Source organism: Scyliorhinus canicula, chromosome 20, assembly GCF_902713615.1.
Source record: "Scyliorhinus canicula chromosome 20, sScyCan1.1, whole genome shotgun sequence".
Lineage (NCBI taxonomy): Eukaryota > Metazoa > Chordata > Chondrichthyes > Carcharhiniformes > Scyliorhinidae > Scyliorhinus > Scyliorhinus canicula.
This window is the reverse complement of record NC_052165.1, coordinates 89,907,290-89,928,596: the sequence shown is the minus strand read 5'-3', so window position 1 is coordinate 89,928,596 and position 21,307 is coordinate 89,907,290. Positions and strand designations below refer to the sequence as shown.

The 21,307-nt window shown below is 44.0% G+C and overlaps 1 protein-coding gene across 1 annotated transcript in view; it reads left to right on the top strand.

Moving 5' to 3' along the window:
• Positions 1-21,307, top strand: part of LOC119955052 — a 104,355-nt gene that overhangs the window by 14,600 nt on the left and 68,448 nt on the right. Inside the window, exons 2-4 of the mRNA XM_038780890.1 lie at positions 15,577-15,696; positions 18,587-18,622; positions 20,115-20,402. Coding sequence (XP_038636818.1) covers positions 15,660-15,696; positions 18,587-18,622; positions 20,115-20,402 — 361 coding nt within the window. The 5' untranslated portion in view covers positions 15,577-15,659. The remainder of the gene's footprint in view (positions 1-15,576; positions 15,697-18,586; positions 18,623-20,114; positions 20,403-21,307) is intronic.

The following is a 21,307-nucleotide window of genomic DNA, read 5'->3' as shown; positions in this document are numbered from 1 at the left end:
CACCGAGACCTAGGACAGATCCATTTGAAGCTTTAGCACCGAGACCGAGGACAGATCCCATTGGAAGTTTAGAACCTAGACTTCTGAAAATCTATTGGAAACTCAGGCTCTCGCCAGGAGGATTCAAATCTTCATATTTGAGTATATCGTCTTGAAATCGTCTTCAAATACCTCTGCAACTCTGAATGGCTCAAAGACAAACCCACCTGACTTTGTTTGAATCTCGCCTCTGGAGTATCCATTCCCCTGTATTCCCGATGCACAATACTAGCCCGCTATCTCAGATTTTACATCACAATACTAGACCGCTATCACAAACTCAGCGATTCAGCCAGGTTGAACACCACAGCTCTTAAAGTTCAAATTCGCTCCATAGGCAGGTTATACCGATATGTGAACCTTTCCCAGCCGTTCTCGATCAGAAGGGCTTATTTTGGACCCTCATCAGTTACTAAGCATTCTGCTGTACATTCATTATTTTAGCAATATTAACTTTCACTTTTTCAGTGTTTACTTTCACTTTTCCTTGCAGTTTCTCTCTTTCAGACCTTCCTTTAATCCTAAAGTGATCTCCTCCTGTCTCCTCCGCCTGTTTTCTTCCGAGGACATCCTTTCAGGCGTCTCCCTATCTCTGCTCTGTGTCCTATCCCTTGCAATCATCTCAGATGTTGCCTCCCCTCTGGGTCACATGACCCCATTCCCCCAAATCATTGTGCTGTGCAAGTGAAGCGCCGGTCGGTCGGTGCACACGCCCACTTTCCAGAAGCATGTTCTAGATTACCGCCTCGGAGCCACAATGCAATACTGATTCCATCACAGAAAGGACTGCGTAACAAAATATGTAATCTGCCACATCGATAAGCATTAGTTATTGGAAATGCCGTCTATGCCGATTAGTTTGGAATGTGCTTCATTCATTTGACGAAAATTTACCTTGGTTCCTTCTGTGATCTGTAACTCTGTTCAAAGCTCTTGTCTCGCATTTTCAAAGGCACAGCAATAAAGATCCATTTTAAGGTAATTTTTAATATGAATTTAGAGTATTCAAATTGTTTTTCAATTAAGGGGCAATTTAGTGTGGCCAATCCACCGACCCTGCACATCTTTGGGTTGTGGGGCTGAGGCCCATGCAGACACGGGGAGAATGTGCAAACTCCACACGGACACTGACCGAGGGCCGGGATCGAACCCGGGTCCCCGGCGCCGGTGCTAACCACGATAGTGCTAACCACTGCTCCAGGGCGCAGCTAAAGGTATGAATGGCGCACTTTAGAGTAGCGTTGATGAAACAGAGAAATGAGCAACGTGAATAGTTACTTGCAATAATGAATTGTAAAATCTTGCCTCACCTATTTATGCATGTCCACATAACCAGTGCGGTCACTATGTTGTTTTTTAATAAATGAATACATTTGGAAGGAGGCCACTTATCCAACTTTATGGCACATATTAATTGTGAACAGGGTGAAATCACCTTCTTGGCCCAGGCTTACTCGATCAGTCCTTCCCTAAGTTTCTTTGGTATACAATGATCAACGATCCACGAGGATAATTAGCTTTTGAGTAATTTTAGGATTTAAGTAACTGAGCGGTATTTCAATGTCAGCCACATTGCTGTGGATCTGGAGTCACGTGTATGTCAAACCAGGTAATGATGGTCAATTTCTTCCCCGAAAGCGCATTGCTGAAGCAGACGGATTTTACGACAATCTTTACATTATTTTTAATTGCCTGTTTATGAAATTGAAATGTCACTATCTTCCGGGTCCCCAAGGCATTACTCTGGTTTATCAATCTAGTGGCAATAACACACCGTCACTGCCTCCCCCACAGCTGATGCTGTGTTTCCGTAAGGAATGGTCATTACAACTAATGTGCATGTCAAACAGTATTGATGTCCCTTGTGCGTACATTAGCATCGTTACCCTCATGTGTAATGCTCTGTTTAGTTCGGTTCAGCTGCCTGAGTGTGTAATTTCCCGCAGGAGAATTTAACATGCATATTACATGTGGAACTTTAAATTTGGATTTTTGGTACATTATTGCTATCCAACGTGGTGGATGCTATTTCTTTTCTCTTTGTCAGTATTAGAAAAATGGGACGGATTTTGCGACCTCCATAGCACGCTTCGAAGTGACATGCAAACATACACACATACAAACATGCAAACTTACACACACATACATACAAACATACACATATACAGACATGCACACATAGACACACGCAAACAAACATACACAAATACAAACATACAAACACACGTACAAACATACACATATACAAACACAAACATCAAACACACATACAAACATACACATATACAAACATACACACATACAAACACACCCACATACAAACATACAAACACACAAACATATTCACATGCAACATATACACACATCCAAACATACGCACATATAAACTTACACACATACAAACATACACGCATACATACATACATACACACATACAAATACAAACATACAAACATACCCACATACAAATACAAACATACACACATACCCACATACAAACATACAAACATACAAATATACACACATAGACATATACACCTCATTTTAGGAAGGATGTGGAAGATTTGGAAAAGGCGCAAAGGAGATTTACCAGGATGTTGCCTGGAATAGAACATGGAACAATACAGCGCAGTACAGGCCCTTCGGCCCACGATGTTGCACCGACATGGGAAGTCAAAAACTAAAGGCCATCTAACCTATACTAAGCCATTATCATCCATATGCTTATCCAATAAACTTTTAAATGCCCTCAATGTTGGCGAGTGCACTACTGTTGCAGGTAGGGCATTCCACGGCCTCACCACTCTTTGCGTAAAAAACCTACCTCTGACGTCTGTCCTATAACTATTACCCCTCAATTTAAGGTTATGTCCCCTCGTGCTAGCCACCTCCATGCGCGGGAGAAGGCTCTCACTGTCCACCCTATCTAACCGTCTGATCATTTTGTATGCCTCTATTAAGTCACCTCTTAACCTTCTTCTCTCTAACGAAAACAACCTCAAGTCCATCAGCCTTTCCTGATAAGATTTTCCCTCCATACCAGGCAACATCCTGGTAAATCTCCTCTGCACCCGTTCCAAAGCTTCCACGTCCTTCCTATAATGAGGCGACCAGAACTGTACGCAATACTCCAAATGCGGCCGTACCAGAGTTTTGTACAGCTGCAACATGACCTCATGGCTCCGGAACTCAATCCCTCTACCAATAAAGGCCAACACACAATAGGCCTTCTTCACAACCCTATCAACCTGGGTGGCAACTTTCAGGGATCTATGTACATGGACACCGAGATCCCTCTGCTTATCCACACTGCTAAGAGTTTTATCATTAGCCAAATATTCCGCATTCCTGTTATTCTTTCCAAAGTGAATCACCTCACACTTCTCCACATTAAACTCCATTTGCCACATCTCAGCCCAGCTCTGCAGCTTATCTATGTCCCTCTGTAACCTGCAACATCATTCCACACGGTCGACAACTCCACCGACTTTAGTGTCGTCTGCAAATTTACTTACCCAACCTTCTGTGCCCTCCTGTAGGTCATTTATAAAAATGACAAACAGCAACGGCCCCAGAACAGATCCTTGTGGTACGCCACTCGTAACTGAACTCCATTCTGAACATTTGTCATCAACCACTACCCTCTGTCTTCTTTCAACTAGCCAATTTCTGATCCACATCTCGAAATCACCGTCAATCTCCAGCCTCCGCATTTTCTGCAATAGACGACATTAGAACATAGAACATAGAACAGTACAGCACAGAACAGGCCCTTCGGCGCACAATGTTGTGCCGAGCCATGATCACCCTACTCAAACCCACATATCCACCCTACACTTGTAACCCAACAACCCCCCCTTAACCTTACTTTTATTAGGACACTACGGGCAATTTAGCATGGCCAATCCACCTAACCCGCACATCTTTGGACTGTGGGAGGAAACCGGAGCACCCGGAGGAAATCCACGCACACAGGGGGAGGACGTGCAGACTCCCCACAGACAGTGACCCAGCCGGGAATCGAACCTGGGACCCTGGAGCTGTGAAGCATTTATGCTAACCACCATGCTACCCTGCTGCACCATGGGAAACCTTATCAAACGCTTTAATGAAATCCATATACACCACATCAACTGCTCTACCCTCGTCTACCTGTTCAGTCACCTTCTCAAAGAACTTGATAAGGTTTGTGAGGCATGACCTACCTTTCACAAAACCATGCTGACTATCCCTAATTATATTATTCCTATCTAGATGATTATAAATCGTATCTCTTATAATCCTCTCCAAGACTTTACCCACAACAGACGTGAGGCTCACCGGCCTATAGATACCGGGGTTATCTCTACTCCCCTTCTTGAACAAAGGGACCACATTTGCTATCCTCCAGTCCTCTGGCACTATTCCTGCAGCCAGTGATGACATAAAAATCAAAGCCAAAGGCTCAGCAATCTCTTCCCTGGCTTCCCAGAGAATACTAGGATAAATCCCATCAGGCCCCGGGGACTTATCTATTTTCACCTTGTCCAGAATGCCAACACTTCTTCCCTACGCACCTCAATGCCATCTATTCTAATAGCCTGGGTCTCAGCATTCTCCTCCACAACATTATCTTTTTCCTGAGTGAATACTGACGAAAAGTATTCATTTAGTATCTCGCTTACCTCCTCAGCCTCCACACACAACTTGCCACCACTGTCCTTGACTGGCCCTACTCTTATCCTGGTCATTCTTTTATTCCTGACATACCTATAGAAAGCTTTTGGGTTTTCCTTGATCCTACCTGCCAAAGACTTCTCATGTCCCCTCCTTGCTCGTCTCAGCTCTCTCTTTAGATCCTTCCTCGCTTCCTTGTAACTATCAAGCGCCCCAACTGAAACTTCACGCCTCATCTTCACATAGGCCTCCTTCTTCCTCTTAACAAGAGATTCCGCTTCTTTGGTGAACCACGGTTCCCTCGCTCGACCCCTTCCTCCCTGCCTGACTGGTACGTACTTATCAAGAACATGCAATAGCTGTTCCTTGAACAAGCTCCACATATCCAGTGTGCCCAACCCTTGCAGCCTACTTCTCCAACCTACACATCCTAACTCATGTCTAATGGCATCATAATTGCCCTTCCCCCAGCTATAACTCTTGCCCTGCGGGGTATACTTATCCCTTTCCATCACTAACATAAAGGTCACCGAATTATGGTCACTGTTTCCAAAGTGCTCACCTACCTCCAGATCTAACACCTGGCCTTGTTCATTACCCAAAACCAAATCCAATGTGGCCTCGCCTCTTGTTGGCCTGTCAACATATTGTGTCAGGAAACCCTCCTGCACACATTGTACAAAGAACGACCCATGTAATGTACTCGAACTATATCTTTTCCAGTCAATATTTGGAAAGTTAAAGTCTCCCATTACAACTACCCTGTTACTTTCGCTCTTTTCCAGAATCATCTTCGCCATCCTTTCCTCTACATCCCTAGAACTATTAGGTGGCCTATAGAAAACTCCCAACAGGGTGACCTCTCCTTTCCTGTTTCTAACCTCAGCCCATACTACCTCGGAAGAAGAGTCCCCATCTAGCATCCTTCCCGCCACCGTAATACTGTCCTTGACTAGCAGCGCCACACCTCCACCTCTTTTGCCCCATTCTCTGAGCTTACTAAAACACCTAAATCCCGGAACCTGCAACAACCATTCCTGTCCCTGCTCTATCCATGTCTCTGAAATGGCCACAACATCGAAGTCCCAGGTACCAACCCATGCTGCCAGTTCCCCTACCTTATTTCGTATACTCCTGGCATTGAAGTAGACACACTTCAAACCACCTACCTGAACACTAGCACCCTCCTGCGAAGTCAAATCTGTGCTCCTGATCTCTATACTCTCAATCTCCCGTACCCCAAAACTACAATCCAGGTTCCCATGCCCCTGCTGAATTAGTTTAAACCCCCCCAAAAGAGCACTAACAAATCTGCCCCCCAGGATATTGGTGCCCCTCAGGTTCAGATGTAGACCATCCTGTCTATAGAGGTCCCACCTTCCCCAGAAAGAGCCCCAGTTATCCAGAAATCTGAATCCCTCACGCCTGCACCATCCCTGTAGCCACGTGTTTAATTGCTCTCTCTTCCTCTTCCTCATCTCACTATCACGTGGCACGGGCAACAACCCAGAGATAACAACTCTGTTTGTTCTCGCTCTGAGCTTCCATCCTAGCTCCCTAAAGGCCTGCCTGACATCCTTGTCCCCTTTCCTACCTATATCGTTAGTGCCAATGTGGACTACGAATTGGGGCTTCTCCCCCTCCCCCTTAAGGACCCGGAAAACACGATATGAGACATCATGTACCCTTGCACCTGGGAGGCAAAATACCAAACGTGAGTCTCTCTCACTCCCACAAAATCTCCTATCTGTGCCCCTGACTATTGAGTCCCCAATTACTAATGTTCTACTCCTTTCCCCCCTTCCCTTCTGAGCAACAGGGACAGACTCCGTGCCAGAGGCCCGTACCCCATGGCTTACCCCTGGTAAGTCCCCCCCCCCACAAGTATCCAAAACGGTATACTTGTTACTCAGGGGAACGACCGCAGGCGTTCCCTGCACTGACTGCTTCTTCCCAGTCCCTCTTACAGTTACCCATCTATCTCCAGTCTTTTGTGTAACTACTTCCCTGAAGCTCCTAGCTATGACCCCCTCTGCCTCCCGAATGATCCGAAGTTCATCCAGCTCAAGCTCCAGGTCCCTAACACGGTTTTTGAGGAGCTGGAGTTGGGTGCACTTCCCACAGATGAAATCAGCAGGGACACTGATGGTGTTCCTCACCTCAAACATTCTGCAGGAGGAGCATTGGACTGCCTTCCCTGACATCACCTCTAGATTAGAAAAATAACAAGAAAAATAAAAATAAAGGAAGAGCTTACCTGATATTCCCTCAAACCCTGCTCCCGCTGAAAGGTAAGCAAATTTAAAGGCACTCACTCACATTCACGACAGGCCCCTGCTCCCGCTTCCCAACGTCCGTGGGGTGGCGGGGGGGGGGGGGGGGGGGTTGGTTAGAGGAGGAGGTAGGGTGGGAAACACTGACGAAGTGTTTCGGGTTTAACTGTCACTTGACAACAGCCCCTCCACAAACCACCTTCAAATTAGGCTGACCACACTGCACGTATGCAAATTTCCCCAGAACAGCTGATCAGTAGCTCTGCTCTGCTGCCCTCGGCTGGATGCTTTCCTTCACTCAAACTCCTTGGGTCTCCTTCGCAGGTACACCTTCAAATTAGGCTGACCGCACTGCACGTATGCAAGTAGGTCTTACGAGGAAAGGTTGAGGGTGCTCGGCCTTTTCTCATTAGAACGGCGAAGGATGAGGGGCGACTTGATAGAGGTTTATAAGATGATCAGGGGAATAGGTAGACAGTCAGAGAATTTTTCCCAGGTGGAACAAACCATTACTAGGGGCCATAAATTTAAGGTGAATGGTGGAAGATATAGGGCGGATGTCAGAGGTAGGTTCTTTACCCAGAGAGTAGTGGGGGCGTGGAATGTACTGCTTGTGGAAATAGTGGAGTCAGAAGCATTAGAGACCTTCAAACGGCGTTTGGATAGGTACATGGATTAGGGTAGGATAATGGAGTGTAGATTAATTTGTTCTTAAGGGCAGCACAGTAGCATTGTGGATAGCACAATTGCTTCACTGTTCTAGGGTCCCAGGTTCGATTCCGGCTTGGGTCACTGTCTGTGCAGAGTCTGCACATCCTCCCCGTGTGAGCGTGGGTTTCCTCCGGTTTCTTCCCACAGTCCAAAGATGTGCAGGTTAGGTGGATTGGCCATGATAAATTGCCCTTAGTGTCCATAATTGCCCTTAGTGTTGGGTGGGGTTGCTGGGTTATGGGGATAGGCTGGAGGTGTTGACTCGATGGGCCGGGTGGCCTCCTTCTGCACTGTAAATTCTACGATAATCTATGATTAATATAGGACCCAGGTTTGGCACAACATCGTGGAACAAAGAGCCTGCTCAGTGCTGCATTTTTGTATGTTCTATATACACATGCACACAAACAAACATACACATAAACAAGCATCTACACATATAAAGTACGAATCGGCCCTTCGGCGCTTCTCCAGAATTTGAACAAAATTTAACGGGATGTTGGTGTCGCTGGTTCGGCCAGTATTTATTGCCCATCCCTACTTGCCCTCCAGCTGGTGAAAGTGAGCTGCCTTCTTGAACTGCTGCAGTCCTTGAGGTGTAGGAACACCCACTGTGCTGTTAGGGAGTGAGTTCCAGGATGTTGCCCCAGCAACAGCGAAGGAACAGCGATATATTTCCAAGTCAGGGTGGTGAATGACTTGGAGGGGAACCGCCAGGTGGTGGGGCTCCCAGGTATCTGCTGCTCTTGTTCTTCTAGATGGTAGTGCTCGTGGGTTTGAAAGTGCTGTCATAGGAACCGTGGCCGGTTACTGTAGTGTATTTGCAGTGCATGGAATGCTACCAGCCTGCTGCACGATTTACAATGAGCATAGCTGAACTCTTATCTTATATCCATACTGTCGCGTTCACTGCATACTCACTGATACCTTCAAAGTTCATAAATATATCTATTCCCTTATTTCGCATATTTATTGAATTGGCATTAACAACCTTCTGTGGTGGAGAATTCCACATCTCTGAGTGACGAGATTACTCCTCATCTCAGGCCTAAATGGCCAACATGTATCCTGAGACTGTGACCACTTAGAACATAGAACATAGAACGATACAGCGCAGTACAGGCCCTTCGGCCCACTATGTTGCACCGACATGGGAAGTCAAAAACTAATGGCCATCTAACCTACACTATGCCATTATCATCCATATGCTTATCCAATAAACTTTTAAATGCCCTCAATGTTGGCGAGTGCACTACTGTTGCAGGTAGGGCATTCCATGGCCTCACCACTCTTGGCGTAAAAAACCTACCTCTGACCTCTGTCCTTTATCTATTACCCCTCAATTTAAGGCTATGTCCCCTCGTGCTAGCCACCTCCATCCGCGGGAGAAGGCTCTCACTGTCCACCCTATCTAACCCTCTGATCATTTTGTATGCCTCTATTAAGTCACCTCTTAACCTTCTTCTCTCTAACGAAAACAACCTCGTCCATCAGCCTTTCCTCATAAGATTTTCCCTCCATACCAGGCAACATCCTGGTAAATCTCCTCTGCACCCGTTCCAAAGCTTCCACGTTCTTCCCATAATGAGGTGACCAGAACTGTACGCAATACTCCAAATGCGGCCGTACTAGAGTTTTGTACAGCTGCAACCTGACCTCATGGATCCGGAACTCGATTCCTCTACCAATAAAGGCCAACACACCATAGGCCTTCTTCACAACCCTATCAACCTGGGTGGCAACTTTCAGGGATCTATGTACATGGACACCGAGATGAATTTTACCATTAGCCAAATAGTCCGCATTCCTGTTATTCTTTCCAAAGTGAATCACCTCACACTTCTCTACATTAAACTCCATTTGCCACCTCTTAGCCCAGCTCTGCAGTTTATCTATGTCCCTCTGTAACCTGCAACATCCTTCCACACTGTCGACAACTCCACCGACTGTAGTGTCGTCTGCAAATTTACTCACCCAACCTTCTGTGCCCTCCTCTAGGTCATTTATAAAAATGACAAACAGCAACGGCCCCAGAACAGATCCTTGTGGTACGCCACTCGTAACTTAACTCCATTCTGAACATTTGCCATCAACCACCACCCTCTATCTTCTTTCAACTAGCCAATTTCTGCTATTTGTTCCAATTTATTCCATAACATCCGACACGCCCCCTACAGGCCAAAGGCATCAACATCCCTCCATCCAATCTAGCCAGCTCTCTCAGAATTTTATACAATTCCATTACATCCCCCTCGCAATTCCACTAATAGAACATAGAACATAGAACAGTACAGCACAGAACAGGCCCTGCGGCCCTCGATGTTGTGCCGAGCAATGATCACCCTACTCAAACCCACGTATCCACCCTATACACGTAACCCAACAACCCCCCCTTAACCTTACATTTTATGACACTATGGGCAATTTAGCATGGCCAATCCACCTAACCCGCACATCTTTGGACTGTGGGAGGAAACCGGAGCACCCGGAGGAAACCCACGCACACACGGGGAGGACGTGCAGACTCCGCACAGACAGTGACCCAGCCGGGAATCGAACCTGGGACTCTGGAGCTGTGAAGCATTTATGCTAACCACCATGCTACCGTGCTGCCCCATGACAGGGCCACTCGACCCAAGATCTCTTCCATAGAACCAGTCTACTGTCCCGGGATCAATATGGTGAAATTTCACTGCACTCTCTCTCAGGCAATACAATCCTCTTTGAATAGGGAGATTAGACTGCAAAGCTGCAATCTGTGCCACAACTTCCTTGCAATCATTCCTCTCAATTCGCCAGCTTCTGGTCTGAACTCATTGAACTGAAAGCAGGAGAAAATTAGTCTCCATTATTTTCTTAACGTCCTGGGTACAGTTTCATTTCTCATGCTATTAGTATTACGTTCCTGCAATTTGGTGGATAATTATCTCCTAGTCAGAACGGAATGAATGGCTAGATGTTACCTGAGCGAGGGATTATTTCCTCCCGCTCTCTGGGTGAATGAACGATTAACTTTTGCGTCATTATCCACTGATCCAAACACTTCGGTGAAATGTTCTGACTTGATAGCATCATTTAAGAGGCATCTAGACATGTATATGAACGGGCGGGAACAGAGGGAAGTAGACCTTGGAAAATAGGAGACAGGTTTAGATAAAGGATCTGGATCGGCGCAGGCTGGGAGGGCCGAAGGACCTGTTCCTGTGCTGTAATTTTCTTTGTTCTTTGTTTCTATTTTTTCTCTTCTGTTAATTATATCCTGTAGTTTGAAATTCAAAGTTAGTTGACTTGCTGATTGTGAGAGCTGTAACAATGATTTATGTTTTGTGTTTGAACCTGTACGATCGAGGACATTTTGTGAAATTAAATATTTGTCCAAGGTATAGAAACTCTGATTTGTGAATGATTCACTCCGTTAAAATGGGAAGATTGTGCATTTCCCAACCGTGTGTGAATATCTTTGGGACACTGGTCACTTCTTGCATCTTGTGATGCAAAGGGGTAGATTTTCCAAGTGACTGGTTGAAAATTGTTGTTTCTATATTAATTGTGAACATTTGAAAAAAAAATTAGTGGGCCCAATTAATTTTTTTACAATTAAGGGGCAATTTAGCGTGGCCAATCCACAAATCCTGCACATCTTTGTGTTGTGGGAGTGAAACCCAGGCAAACACGGGGAGAATGTGCAAACTCCACACGGAAAGAGACCCAGAGCCAGGATCGAACCTGGGACATCGGCGCCGTGAGGCAGCACTGCTAACGCCCTGTTGTGAAGAATTTCGATTGAAGGAATATATTAAACACTGAAATCATTGAATGCATTCATAGGGGAATTACAATTATCATATGATCCGAAGTCGGTCACGAGCTACCACTGCCATTGAACATTACCCACAATTCGCAGTCCAGGAAGGTAAAATCAGTTTATGTTCCTGCAGAGCGGTCAGTAGAACAGAAATAAGATTAATCTCTGTTAGAAAACTACTATTCTGTATTTCCAAAAATGTATCCTCTCCAGTTAACCAGTGGCTGTTTAGCACACTGGGCTAAATCGCTGGCTTTGAAAGCAGACCAAGGCAGGCCAGCAGCATGGTTCGATTCCCGTAACAGCCTCCCCGAACAGGCGCCGGAATGTGGCGACTAGGGGCTTTTCACAGTAACTTCATTGAAGCCTACTTATGACAATAAGTGATTTTCATTTCATTTTTTCATTCATTCATTCATTTCATTTCATATTCTGAGCGGGTGATTATGCAAAAACAAAAATATTTATGATTCTGGACAAAAATAAACCAACTTACGTATTTTGATTCAATTCACGTTTCTACCTCCAAATGGATTCCGAGGCATCTTCGCCTCGTTATGAAAGGGTGGGATCACATTCACACAGTAAAAGATATGGAATTAGCTGGGGAGGCATGTTATGGTGGAAGGGATGTCGGTGTTAATGCCGCTGTGCGAGAATCATGGGTTTGAGCGGGGGCGGGGGGGGGGGGGGGGGGGAAGGGGTGAATAGTGCATACAGGAAGTGGAGGGAAGTGGGGCTGGTCAAGGTGAGGTATTTGTATTTGGAGGAAGGGTCCGCCAGTCTGGTGGAGCTAAGAGAGAGGGTAGAGCTGTCGAGGGCGAGTGAGTTCAGGTATCTGCAGCTTTGGGACTTTGCGCAAAAGGTCTGGAGGGGGTTCCCTCGGTTGCCGTGATGCACCCTGCGGGAGCGACTGTGCTTCCGGATGTGGAAGGGGAAGGGAGAATTGGGGATATATACAAGTGGCTGGGGGAGCAGGGAGGTGAGTGGGTGGTAACGATCAAGGTGAAATGGGAAGCGGAGTTGAGAGGAGTATGGAGTGAGGCACTGCGTAGGGTAAACGGTGTTAAGGAATGGGTAAAGAAACATTCCAATTAGATGTCTCATTGATCCAATAATTGGCACTGATAATAGAAAGAGGCTACAGGTGGCCTTCCGAGCATGTGATATGATGAATAGGTTTGCTCCTGAGTGTGTTCTAAGCAAAATAAAGGTATTTTGGGAAAAGAAGCAGATGTCTTGACTCTTTACTCGACAACAACCAGGGGCTAATTAACGGGACCTCCTCTTGTGCAAGGATGACACAGTTTAAGGTGGTGCACAGGGTGCATATGCCTCGGGCGAGAATGTGTGGGTTGGTTCAGGGGATAGCAGATGTGTGTGAGAGGTGTGGGCGGGGGCCAGCGAATCACGCGCACATGGGTTGTGGTTGCAAAAAAATTGGGAGGCTTCTGGGCGGGAGTGTTCACTGTCTTAGCCAGGATAGTGGAGGAGGAGGTGGACCCGGAACCTTTGGTGTCAATATTTGGGTTTTCAGAGAAGCCGGAGCTCATGGAGACGAGGACGGCCGATGTCTTGGCCTTCGCCTCTCTGATTGCATGGCAGCGGATTTTGCTGGAGTGGCTGTTGGCATCGCCGCCGGGGGTAGCAGCTTGATTAGGTGACCTGTATGACTGGAGAAGATAACCTATGAGTTAAGGAGCTCTGCAGGCAGGGTTGAGAAAAAGTGGAGGATATTTGTGACCGTGTTCTGGAAGCTATTCATCGCAGAGGGGTGGGGGAGGAGGAGGAGGGGGGGGGGGGGGGTGTGAAAAAGGGGAAAACAGACTGTATTGTTGATTGTTGGGATGTATGTTTCCCGGGGTGTTTATTTGCTGCAATCTGCTTTGATAGATGCTCATAATAAAATTAATTTAAAGGCAAATATTCACACAGAACATTTGATCAGTTAAAAGAATGCATATTCAGGTATTTGACAAGATAATGCCAAATATCTTCAAGTGTTGGATTGATATCAATATATTATCCACTTTTTAAATTTCACAATATTTAAATAGGAAACATGCTAGTAGACAGAAGACAGTTTCCCGGGGTGTTTACTTGCTGTAATCTGCTTTGATAGATGCTTGCAATAAAATTAATTTAAAGGCAAACATTCACACAGAACATTTGATCAGCTAAAATAATGCATATTCAGGTATTTCACAAGATAATGCCAAATATCTTCATATGTTGGATTGATATCAATATATTATCCACTTTTAAAAATTTCACAATATTTAAATAGGAAACATGCTAGTAGACATAAGACAAGTGGTTTGGATGCTGCAATGTCGTGCGTATTTTTCTGTATTTCGGGTTGCATTCCGCCTATTGCAAAAATAGACGTGAATGGTGTGCAAGCGTAACTGTGATTAGAATGTAGCTTCTTTTCACACAAAGGAAGATGTCCCCTCTTGGGCCTTTACTTCTCATCATGCTAATTTAGCATCAACCTACTTGTGCACCTTCACACTGGTTCCTGTATCGTGCACACAATTACGCAATGGTGCCGGCCCATGGAGGATTTTCTTTTCCAAAGAATTCATGCTGTTAAAGTTTTATGCAGGTTATGTTTCCGTCTATGTACACAACTTAAAGTTTGATTAAGTTGACAGTACACAACTGGACATTTCATATCGTCTTCTCTTTCGCTCTGCGCCTCTCGCTCGCTCTCAACGCATTTTGCTTGTGTCTGTTTTTGTTTGTTTATTGCAGATATCCCGGTAATATTTACACGGGTCGATGACGGTTATACTACATCATAACAGCACAGCATGGGCACAACTGATCAAAGAATTAGTCAAGCGGAGGTGGTTTTGAAATGTTGGCTATTAGTTTAGAGATAAATATGAACGGATCAAGCAGGGGTCGGTGATTGAGAATATTTCTGACTGGCAGTCTGGTATCCTGAATCTAATACCGTTAATTCAGAGGTTCTGCACTTTAGACACAATATTTTTGAGTTACAATTAGTGAACCGATGTTCGACTTCGAGCTTGTGCTGAGATCCATTTGAGCCACAAATCTCTGTAGTTGAAGCGCAATTCTCTCAGGACTTTTACAACTGTTGTTTCTGAAAAGAGAAATCAAGAATATTATGCTCAAGCTTTGCAATTCACTGGTTGAGAATGGGATGGAATATTCTGCGAAGACAATGTTTCACCTGTGACGTGAAGGCATTCAGCAGTGTGAAAACATTTCATCAAAATGTTACCCCTCAGGGTGAAGGTATCAATGGTGTGAATATATATAAGAGTGTTAAAATAATAAGAACGTAAGAACTAGGAGCAGGGGTAGGCCATCTGGCCCCTCGAGCCTGCTCCGCCATTCAATGAGATCATGGCTGATCTTTTGTGGACTCAGCTCCACTTTCCAGCCCGAAGACCATAACCCTTAATCCCTTTATTCTTCAAAAAACTATCCATCTTTACTTAAAAACATTTAATGAAGGTGCCTCAACTGCTTCACTGGGCAAGGAATTCCATAGATTCACAACCCTTTGGGTGAAGAAGTTCCTCCTAAACTCAGTACTAATCAACTTCAATAAGAGAATAGCGAATAGGAAATTTCGAAGCAGGAGTCATCAGCCGTGCACTGATAGACATTTATTTATGATGTGGAGATGCCGGCGTTGGACTGGGGTGAGCACAGTAAGAAGTCTTACAACACCAGTTTAAAGTCCAACAGGTTTGTTTCAAACACTAGCTTTCGGAGCCCTGCTCCTTCCTCGGGTGGAGAAGGAGCAGTGCTCCGAAAGCTGGTGTTTGAAACAAACCTGTTGGACTTTAACCTGGTGTTGTAAGACTTCTTACTGTGCAGACAGTTATTTAAATATATTTATTCATTCACGTGATGTGGGCGTCGCTGTTTAGGCCAGAGGCCATTGCCCCTTTCTAGTTGTTTTTCAGTAAATGGCACATCCACGTTCAGAGAACATGGCAAATAACTCTGCAGTTCTGTTATCTGTTCCTTAGTGACGTCTTGAACACTTTTAACAAAGTGATTTGTTTTGTGATGACGGTACTCTTGCCATTTGTTCTTTGACCTCAGCAATCCTGAACCAACAACAGCGCACAGGTCATCCAGGAGAGTACAACAGACAGAAATATCCGGAGAGAGTGTCTGAAACGCTAATGACAATGATTTATCACTCGCTACTTCTTGGAATGGGTGAGTATGGATCTCTGGTCGTTTACATTTGAATCCCAGATAGCGAGAGACCCTTGTTTCGAAGGACACCTTTCGATAACGGTCTCAACTGACGGACTGAAGAAATGTGGGCTGTTTCCGAGTTATTTTCACTGTGAAAATTCCACTTGTTTATTGAATTTCGATTATTCATAAATGGAGTGTTTTAGCGCACAAACGGATTGTCGAGTTGGTGGATGTTGCGAATCCTCAAACAGTTAAGTTATTGGGATGTTTAGCCAAAATAAATGCTGCATTAAAAAGATGATTATAGTTGCATTTGAGTGGGATTTTGCTGATTCTGCGCTGTGTTGTCGGTGTAAAAATGAGTAAGATGTTCGCTGGGGAGATTTTGATTTGGGAGCAAAATATAAAGGCCGGAGTCAGACCTTTCAAATTTAGACAATAGAAAATAGAAATGTGGAAGAGCGACAACAATAAGTTATGTTAATCTTCTACCGATTGATTTTTATGGGGAACTGTTACAAAACGTCTTCCATTGGGGAAAGGCCAGTACTAAGGAAGTAGTGGGATGAGATATGTAACAGAACATTTGAAATCAGAGTAAGGATTTATTTGAAAGGTACCCGTGTTTGAATATAAAATACAATCATGGTTCTTTGAGAATTGAGTAGACCGACTAAAAGAGAAAATTTGGGTGCTTGATATTTGAATTTCAAAAATGTATTTGATAAGAGATGCATTCAAGGAGTCATGGGGCGATATGGTCATGGTATTTTGAAAGGAAGATAGTCACATGGAGAATTAGAAGCACTGAATATGCATCAATAGATTATTTTCAGGTTGGTAAACTGTAACTGGCCGTGTTGCAGACCGATAATTCGCGACGTCTCAAATATTTGCAACTCATGTTAATGAGTGGGATGAAGCGACCATGACTGTTTTTGCCAAGTATCTCAACAATATAAATATGCATGATAACATGTTTGAGGGTGATTTGAGAAGGGTAAGAGACGAGGTGTTGAGCAAAAAAGAAAAATGAGGGCTGCAGCCAGAGGAAACTGAGTGTCCTCGTACAGGCAACAAAAAGTACCGATGCACAGCAAGTAATAAGGTAGACAAATTAAATGTGAGCATTCACTGCAACGGCCTTTGAGTTACAATATAGGACAATCTCGTTATACCTGCAGTTGTCTTTCACATGACGGCAGCTCGATTACAGTGTGTTGTTTCTGTCCACTTTTTAAGGCAAGTTATAGAAATGATTCGCCCAGACAAGTTTCGGATTAAAGTGTGGTCGTATTAGAAAATGTTGATCAGTTATTCCTAATCATATTGTAGCTAATGTCTATTTTTGACGCAGTTAAGGAGCAATCTGTTCTCTCGTCAGATTGTTTTTATTGTATTATTCATTTTGAATGACGATTTAAGTCTAGGAATGAAATACGTTAATTGTTGAGTTAGGCATGGGAGTTAATTGTTGTGGTGGATAGGTGACGCTTGACATTGAGGCCACAAACAAGTCAGCCACTTTCGGAATTGATCGAAGGGCGTGCTTGAATAGGCAAATGGTTACATCTACTAGCTGCCCTCGTGGACAAATCTTCTTACGGACGTGCCTGTGGCTGAGAAAGTAGATGAATTTATATGAAAAATTGAACAATAGGTTGCTGGATGATGGAATAAGTTAGAGAGACGAAGGTCCCGATCAATTTTTGTTACTTGAAACTGAGAATTAAAATCAAGTTTTCTAATTATTGCAACGTAATTGTTAATAATGTCCAGTATTTCCAACTGCGGGAACAGCAGAATATTGTTCATAACTCTTTTTATAGTGCATATAAAATAATTTATTGCATTGATAGACAACATCTTATTTATCCCTTTTGTAAGGAAAACATTATGGCAGAAACTCGTGCATTGAATTTGAAAGATATAACAGCGAAATCATGATGCACATCCTCAATGAAATTGGAATGACTAATTTGCTCCCACCCAAATATCAGGGTGCAATATGTGATAAGAAGTTTCAAGATTTGGATGGATGGAAAATTGGTTAAAATAATGAAGGGTTAAAAGCAAATTTGAGGATATTGAATTGGCAAGCAAGTGAGTGAAGATGTAGTTAAGCCAAGCAACAGATAATATGGCTGGAGTGGTGTCTTCGACCTGTCATGTGAGAGTACCTTTAAGAAATGGGTGTTTATGAAATATCTGTAGTGGATGTACATTTAAGAAATGGGTGTTTATCAAATAGCTTCAGTGAAGTCAGAGTGTGGGTGGAGCTGGGCTGTCTGCCTTTCACTTTCGTTTTTGAGCAGGCAGCTACAGTGTGTTTTAGTTTCGTTTTGAGAGCTGGATAGCTGCAGGCAAAGCAAGCAGCTGTATATTGATCTCTCTCTGCAATCTAAATACTGTCTCCAGATTATTTGAGGATTTCAAAGTAATACCTGTTTCTGTAGCGAATTTAAACCTGCTGCCTTTCTGTAAAAATGGTATTTTGGTCTCAGGATGGTGTTAGGAAAGTTATGAAGGGTTACTTATAGAATATTGTATCTGTGGGGATTATGGTGTTGATTGTTGTTAAGATGTTCACTGTGGGTTTATAAAGTGTTAACTGGATTCATAAATAAATATATAGTTTTGTTTTACAAGTACTTTCGATCTCTGTTGCATCACACCTGTAAAGTGGGCCAGTGTGCTCCCCATAACGACAATCTATTAAAAGTCGTGGGTCAGGTGAATGCCATGATACACTTTGTGGTTCTCTGAACCCTGACCCATAACAGTCCGTTCAATAATTTTCCGATGCCAATCACAGTTTTTGACTTGACCAATTCCATGCTCGTGGATTAGACTGAATATTATTGAAATATTGCTCATCTCTTCACTTCATTCATTTTCTTTCCAGTTTATCTCCATATGTTCGTCGAAAAACAAATACATGGTGAGTTTTCGATGCAATGACATAAATAATCAAATTGCACAATTAGTTGGCAGTTATGAAGGCAAATGGAATGTTAGCATTCATGTCGAGAGGTCTAGAATACAAGAGCGGGGACGCAATTCGGAGGCTGTAGAACACTCTGATCAGAACCCATTTGAAGTATTGTGAGCAGTTTTGGCCCTGTATCTAAGGAAGGATGTGCTGGCCTTAGAGAGGGTCCAGAGGAGGTTCACAATAATGATCCCTGGAATGAAGAACTTGTCGTATGAGGAACGGTTGAGGACACTTGGTCTGTACTCATTGGAGTTTAAAAGGATGAGCGGGAATCTTATTGAAACTTATAGGATACTGCGAGGCCTGGATAGAGTGGGCTTGGAGAGGATGTTTCCACTTGCAGTAAAAACTAGAAGCAGAGGACACCATCTCAGACTAAAGGGACGATTCCTTAAAATATAGATGAGGAGGAATGTCTTCAGCCAGAGGGTGGTGAATCTGTGGAACTCTTTGTGCAGAAGGCTGTGGAGGCCAAGTCACTGAGTGTATTTAAGACAGAGATAGATAAGTTCTTGATTAATAAAGAGATCAGAGGTTATGGGGAGAAGGCAGGAGAATGGGGATGAGAAAATATCAGCCACGATTGAATGACGGAGCAGACTCGATGGGCCGAGTGGCCTAATTCTGCTCCTATGTCTTATGGTCTTATAATAACATGTCTGAGGGAATGGGAAAATGACCAAGGCTGATTAACGTACAGTGTAAAATCTTTTCGAATGTGCAATATTGTATTTTAGTTAAGATCACTCTCAAATCATTTTCCTTTTTAAAAAATTAATTTAGAATGCCCAATTCCCTTTTTCCAATTACGGGGCAATTTAGCGTGGCCAATCCACCTAGCCTGCACATCTTTGAGTTGTGGGGGCGAAACCCACGCAAACACGGCGGGGGGGGGGGGGGGGGAGGGTGATGTGCAAACTCCACACGGACAGTGACCCAGAGCCGGGATCGAACCCGGGACCTCGGAGCTGTGAGGCAGCAGTGTTAACCCACTGCGCCACCGTGCTGCCAGTCAAATCATTTTCTTAACTCCCCAGCAACAGCAGTTTGTTTTTATTTTCCAATACATTTTGTAAAATTCCGTATCGGCCATTGGACAGAAGCCTGACTTTCCGAATTCCCCATACATCCTAAATAATTGTTTGCAGTGTTGCAGCTCAAGTTTTATTGATGTTTGTTGTGATATACGTGCTATTAGTATTATGAACTTAACAGCGTCTGTTATGTTCTCCTTAATTCCGCTGGTTTATTTTTTGGAAGGGTTGTTATTCAGTATTTTGTTACATCTTTAAACCCGGTGCCCACTAAATTCCGACTGGATACAAATTGTGCCTGCTTTTTTCAATAACGTCAGATTATAATTTTAAAACAGTTGTCATAAAACCAATGAACATAAAGGTGGATAATGTGTCAATAAACTATTTTCTTTGTTCTGCAGCCGATTTAACGAAGCCATCCTTATATTTGAATCCACCCTTCAAAGTTTTCCTCAGTGGAGAATCAGTAACTTTGATTTGCAGCTGCCAGGTTCCTATCACTAGAATCCATCTCTACAGAAACCAGGAAAGGGAACAGATATTGCGTAAAGACCCAAAAAATGGAATGCGTGAGGTTTCTTTCTCTTTCAGTGTAGATCAGGCTAATTACACATGCCAATGGTTACACGGGATGGCAGGAACGTGGAGATATTCCGAAAAGAGCGACTCCGTTGAGATTCTCATTGGAGGTAAGTAAAAATACAAACGTGTCAATTATTGCATTTAACGTCGGCTCAGCTATCCCGTTTCGGAATTGCAAGGACAAACATAGGGGACTGAGTCACTGGTGGGTATAGCAAGAGGAAAGTGCACTTGTATTGACTTTACTGTTTCATTGTCTTTGTTAAACCCATCCAGCGGTATGTTGATTTGACATCACTGGTGTAAATCAGAGTGTAGAACATAGAACATAGAACAATACAGCGCAGTACAGGCCCTTTGGCCCTCGATGTTGCACCGACATGAAAAAAAACTAAAGGCCATCTAACCTACACTATGCCCTTATCATCCATATGCTTATCCAATAAACTTTTAAATGCCCTCAATGTTGGCGAGTTCACTACTGTTGCAGGTAGGGCATTCCACGGCCTCACCACTCTTTGCATAAAAAACCTACCTCTGACCTCTGTCCTATATCTATTACCCCTCAATTTAAGGCTATGCCCCTCGTGCTAGCCACCTCTTTCCGGGGGAGAAGGCTCTCGCTGACCCCCCTATCTAACCCTCTGATCATTTTGTATGCCTCTATTAAGTCACCTCTTAACCTTCTTCTCTCTAACGAAAACAACCTCAAGTCCATCAGCCTTTCCTCATAAGATTTTCCCTCCATACCAGGCAATATCCTGGTAAATCTCCTCTGCACCCGTTCCAAAACTTCCACGTCCTTCCTATAATGAGGTGACCAGAACTGTACGCAATACTCCAAATGCGGCCGTACTAGAGTTTTGTCCAACTGCAACATGACCTCATGGCTCCGGAACTCAATCCCTCTACCAATAAAGGCCAACACACCATAGGCCTTCTTCACAACCCTATCAACCTGGGTGGCAACTTTCAGGGATCTATGTACATGGACACCGAGATCCCTCTGCTC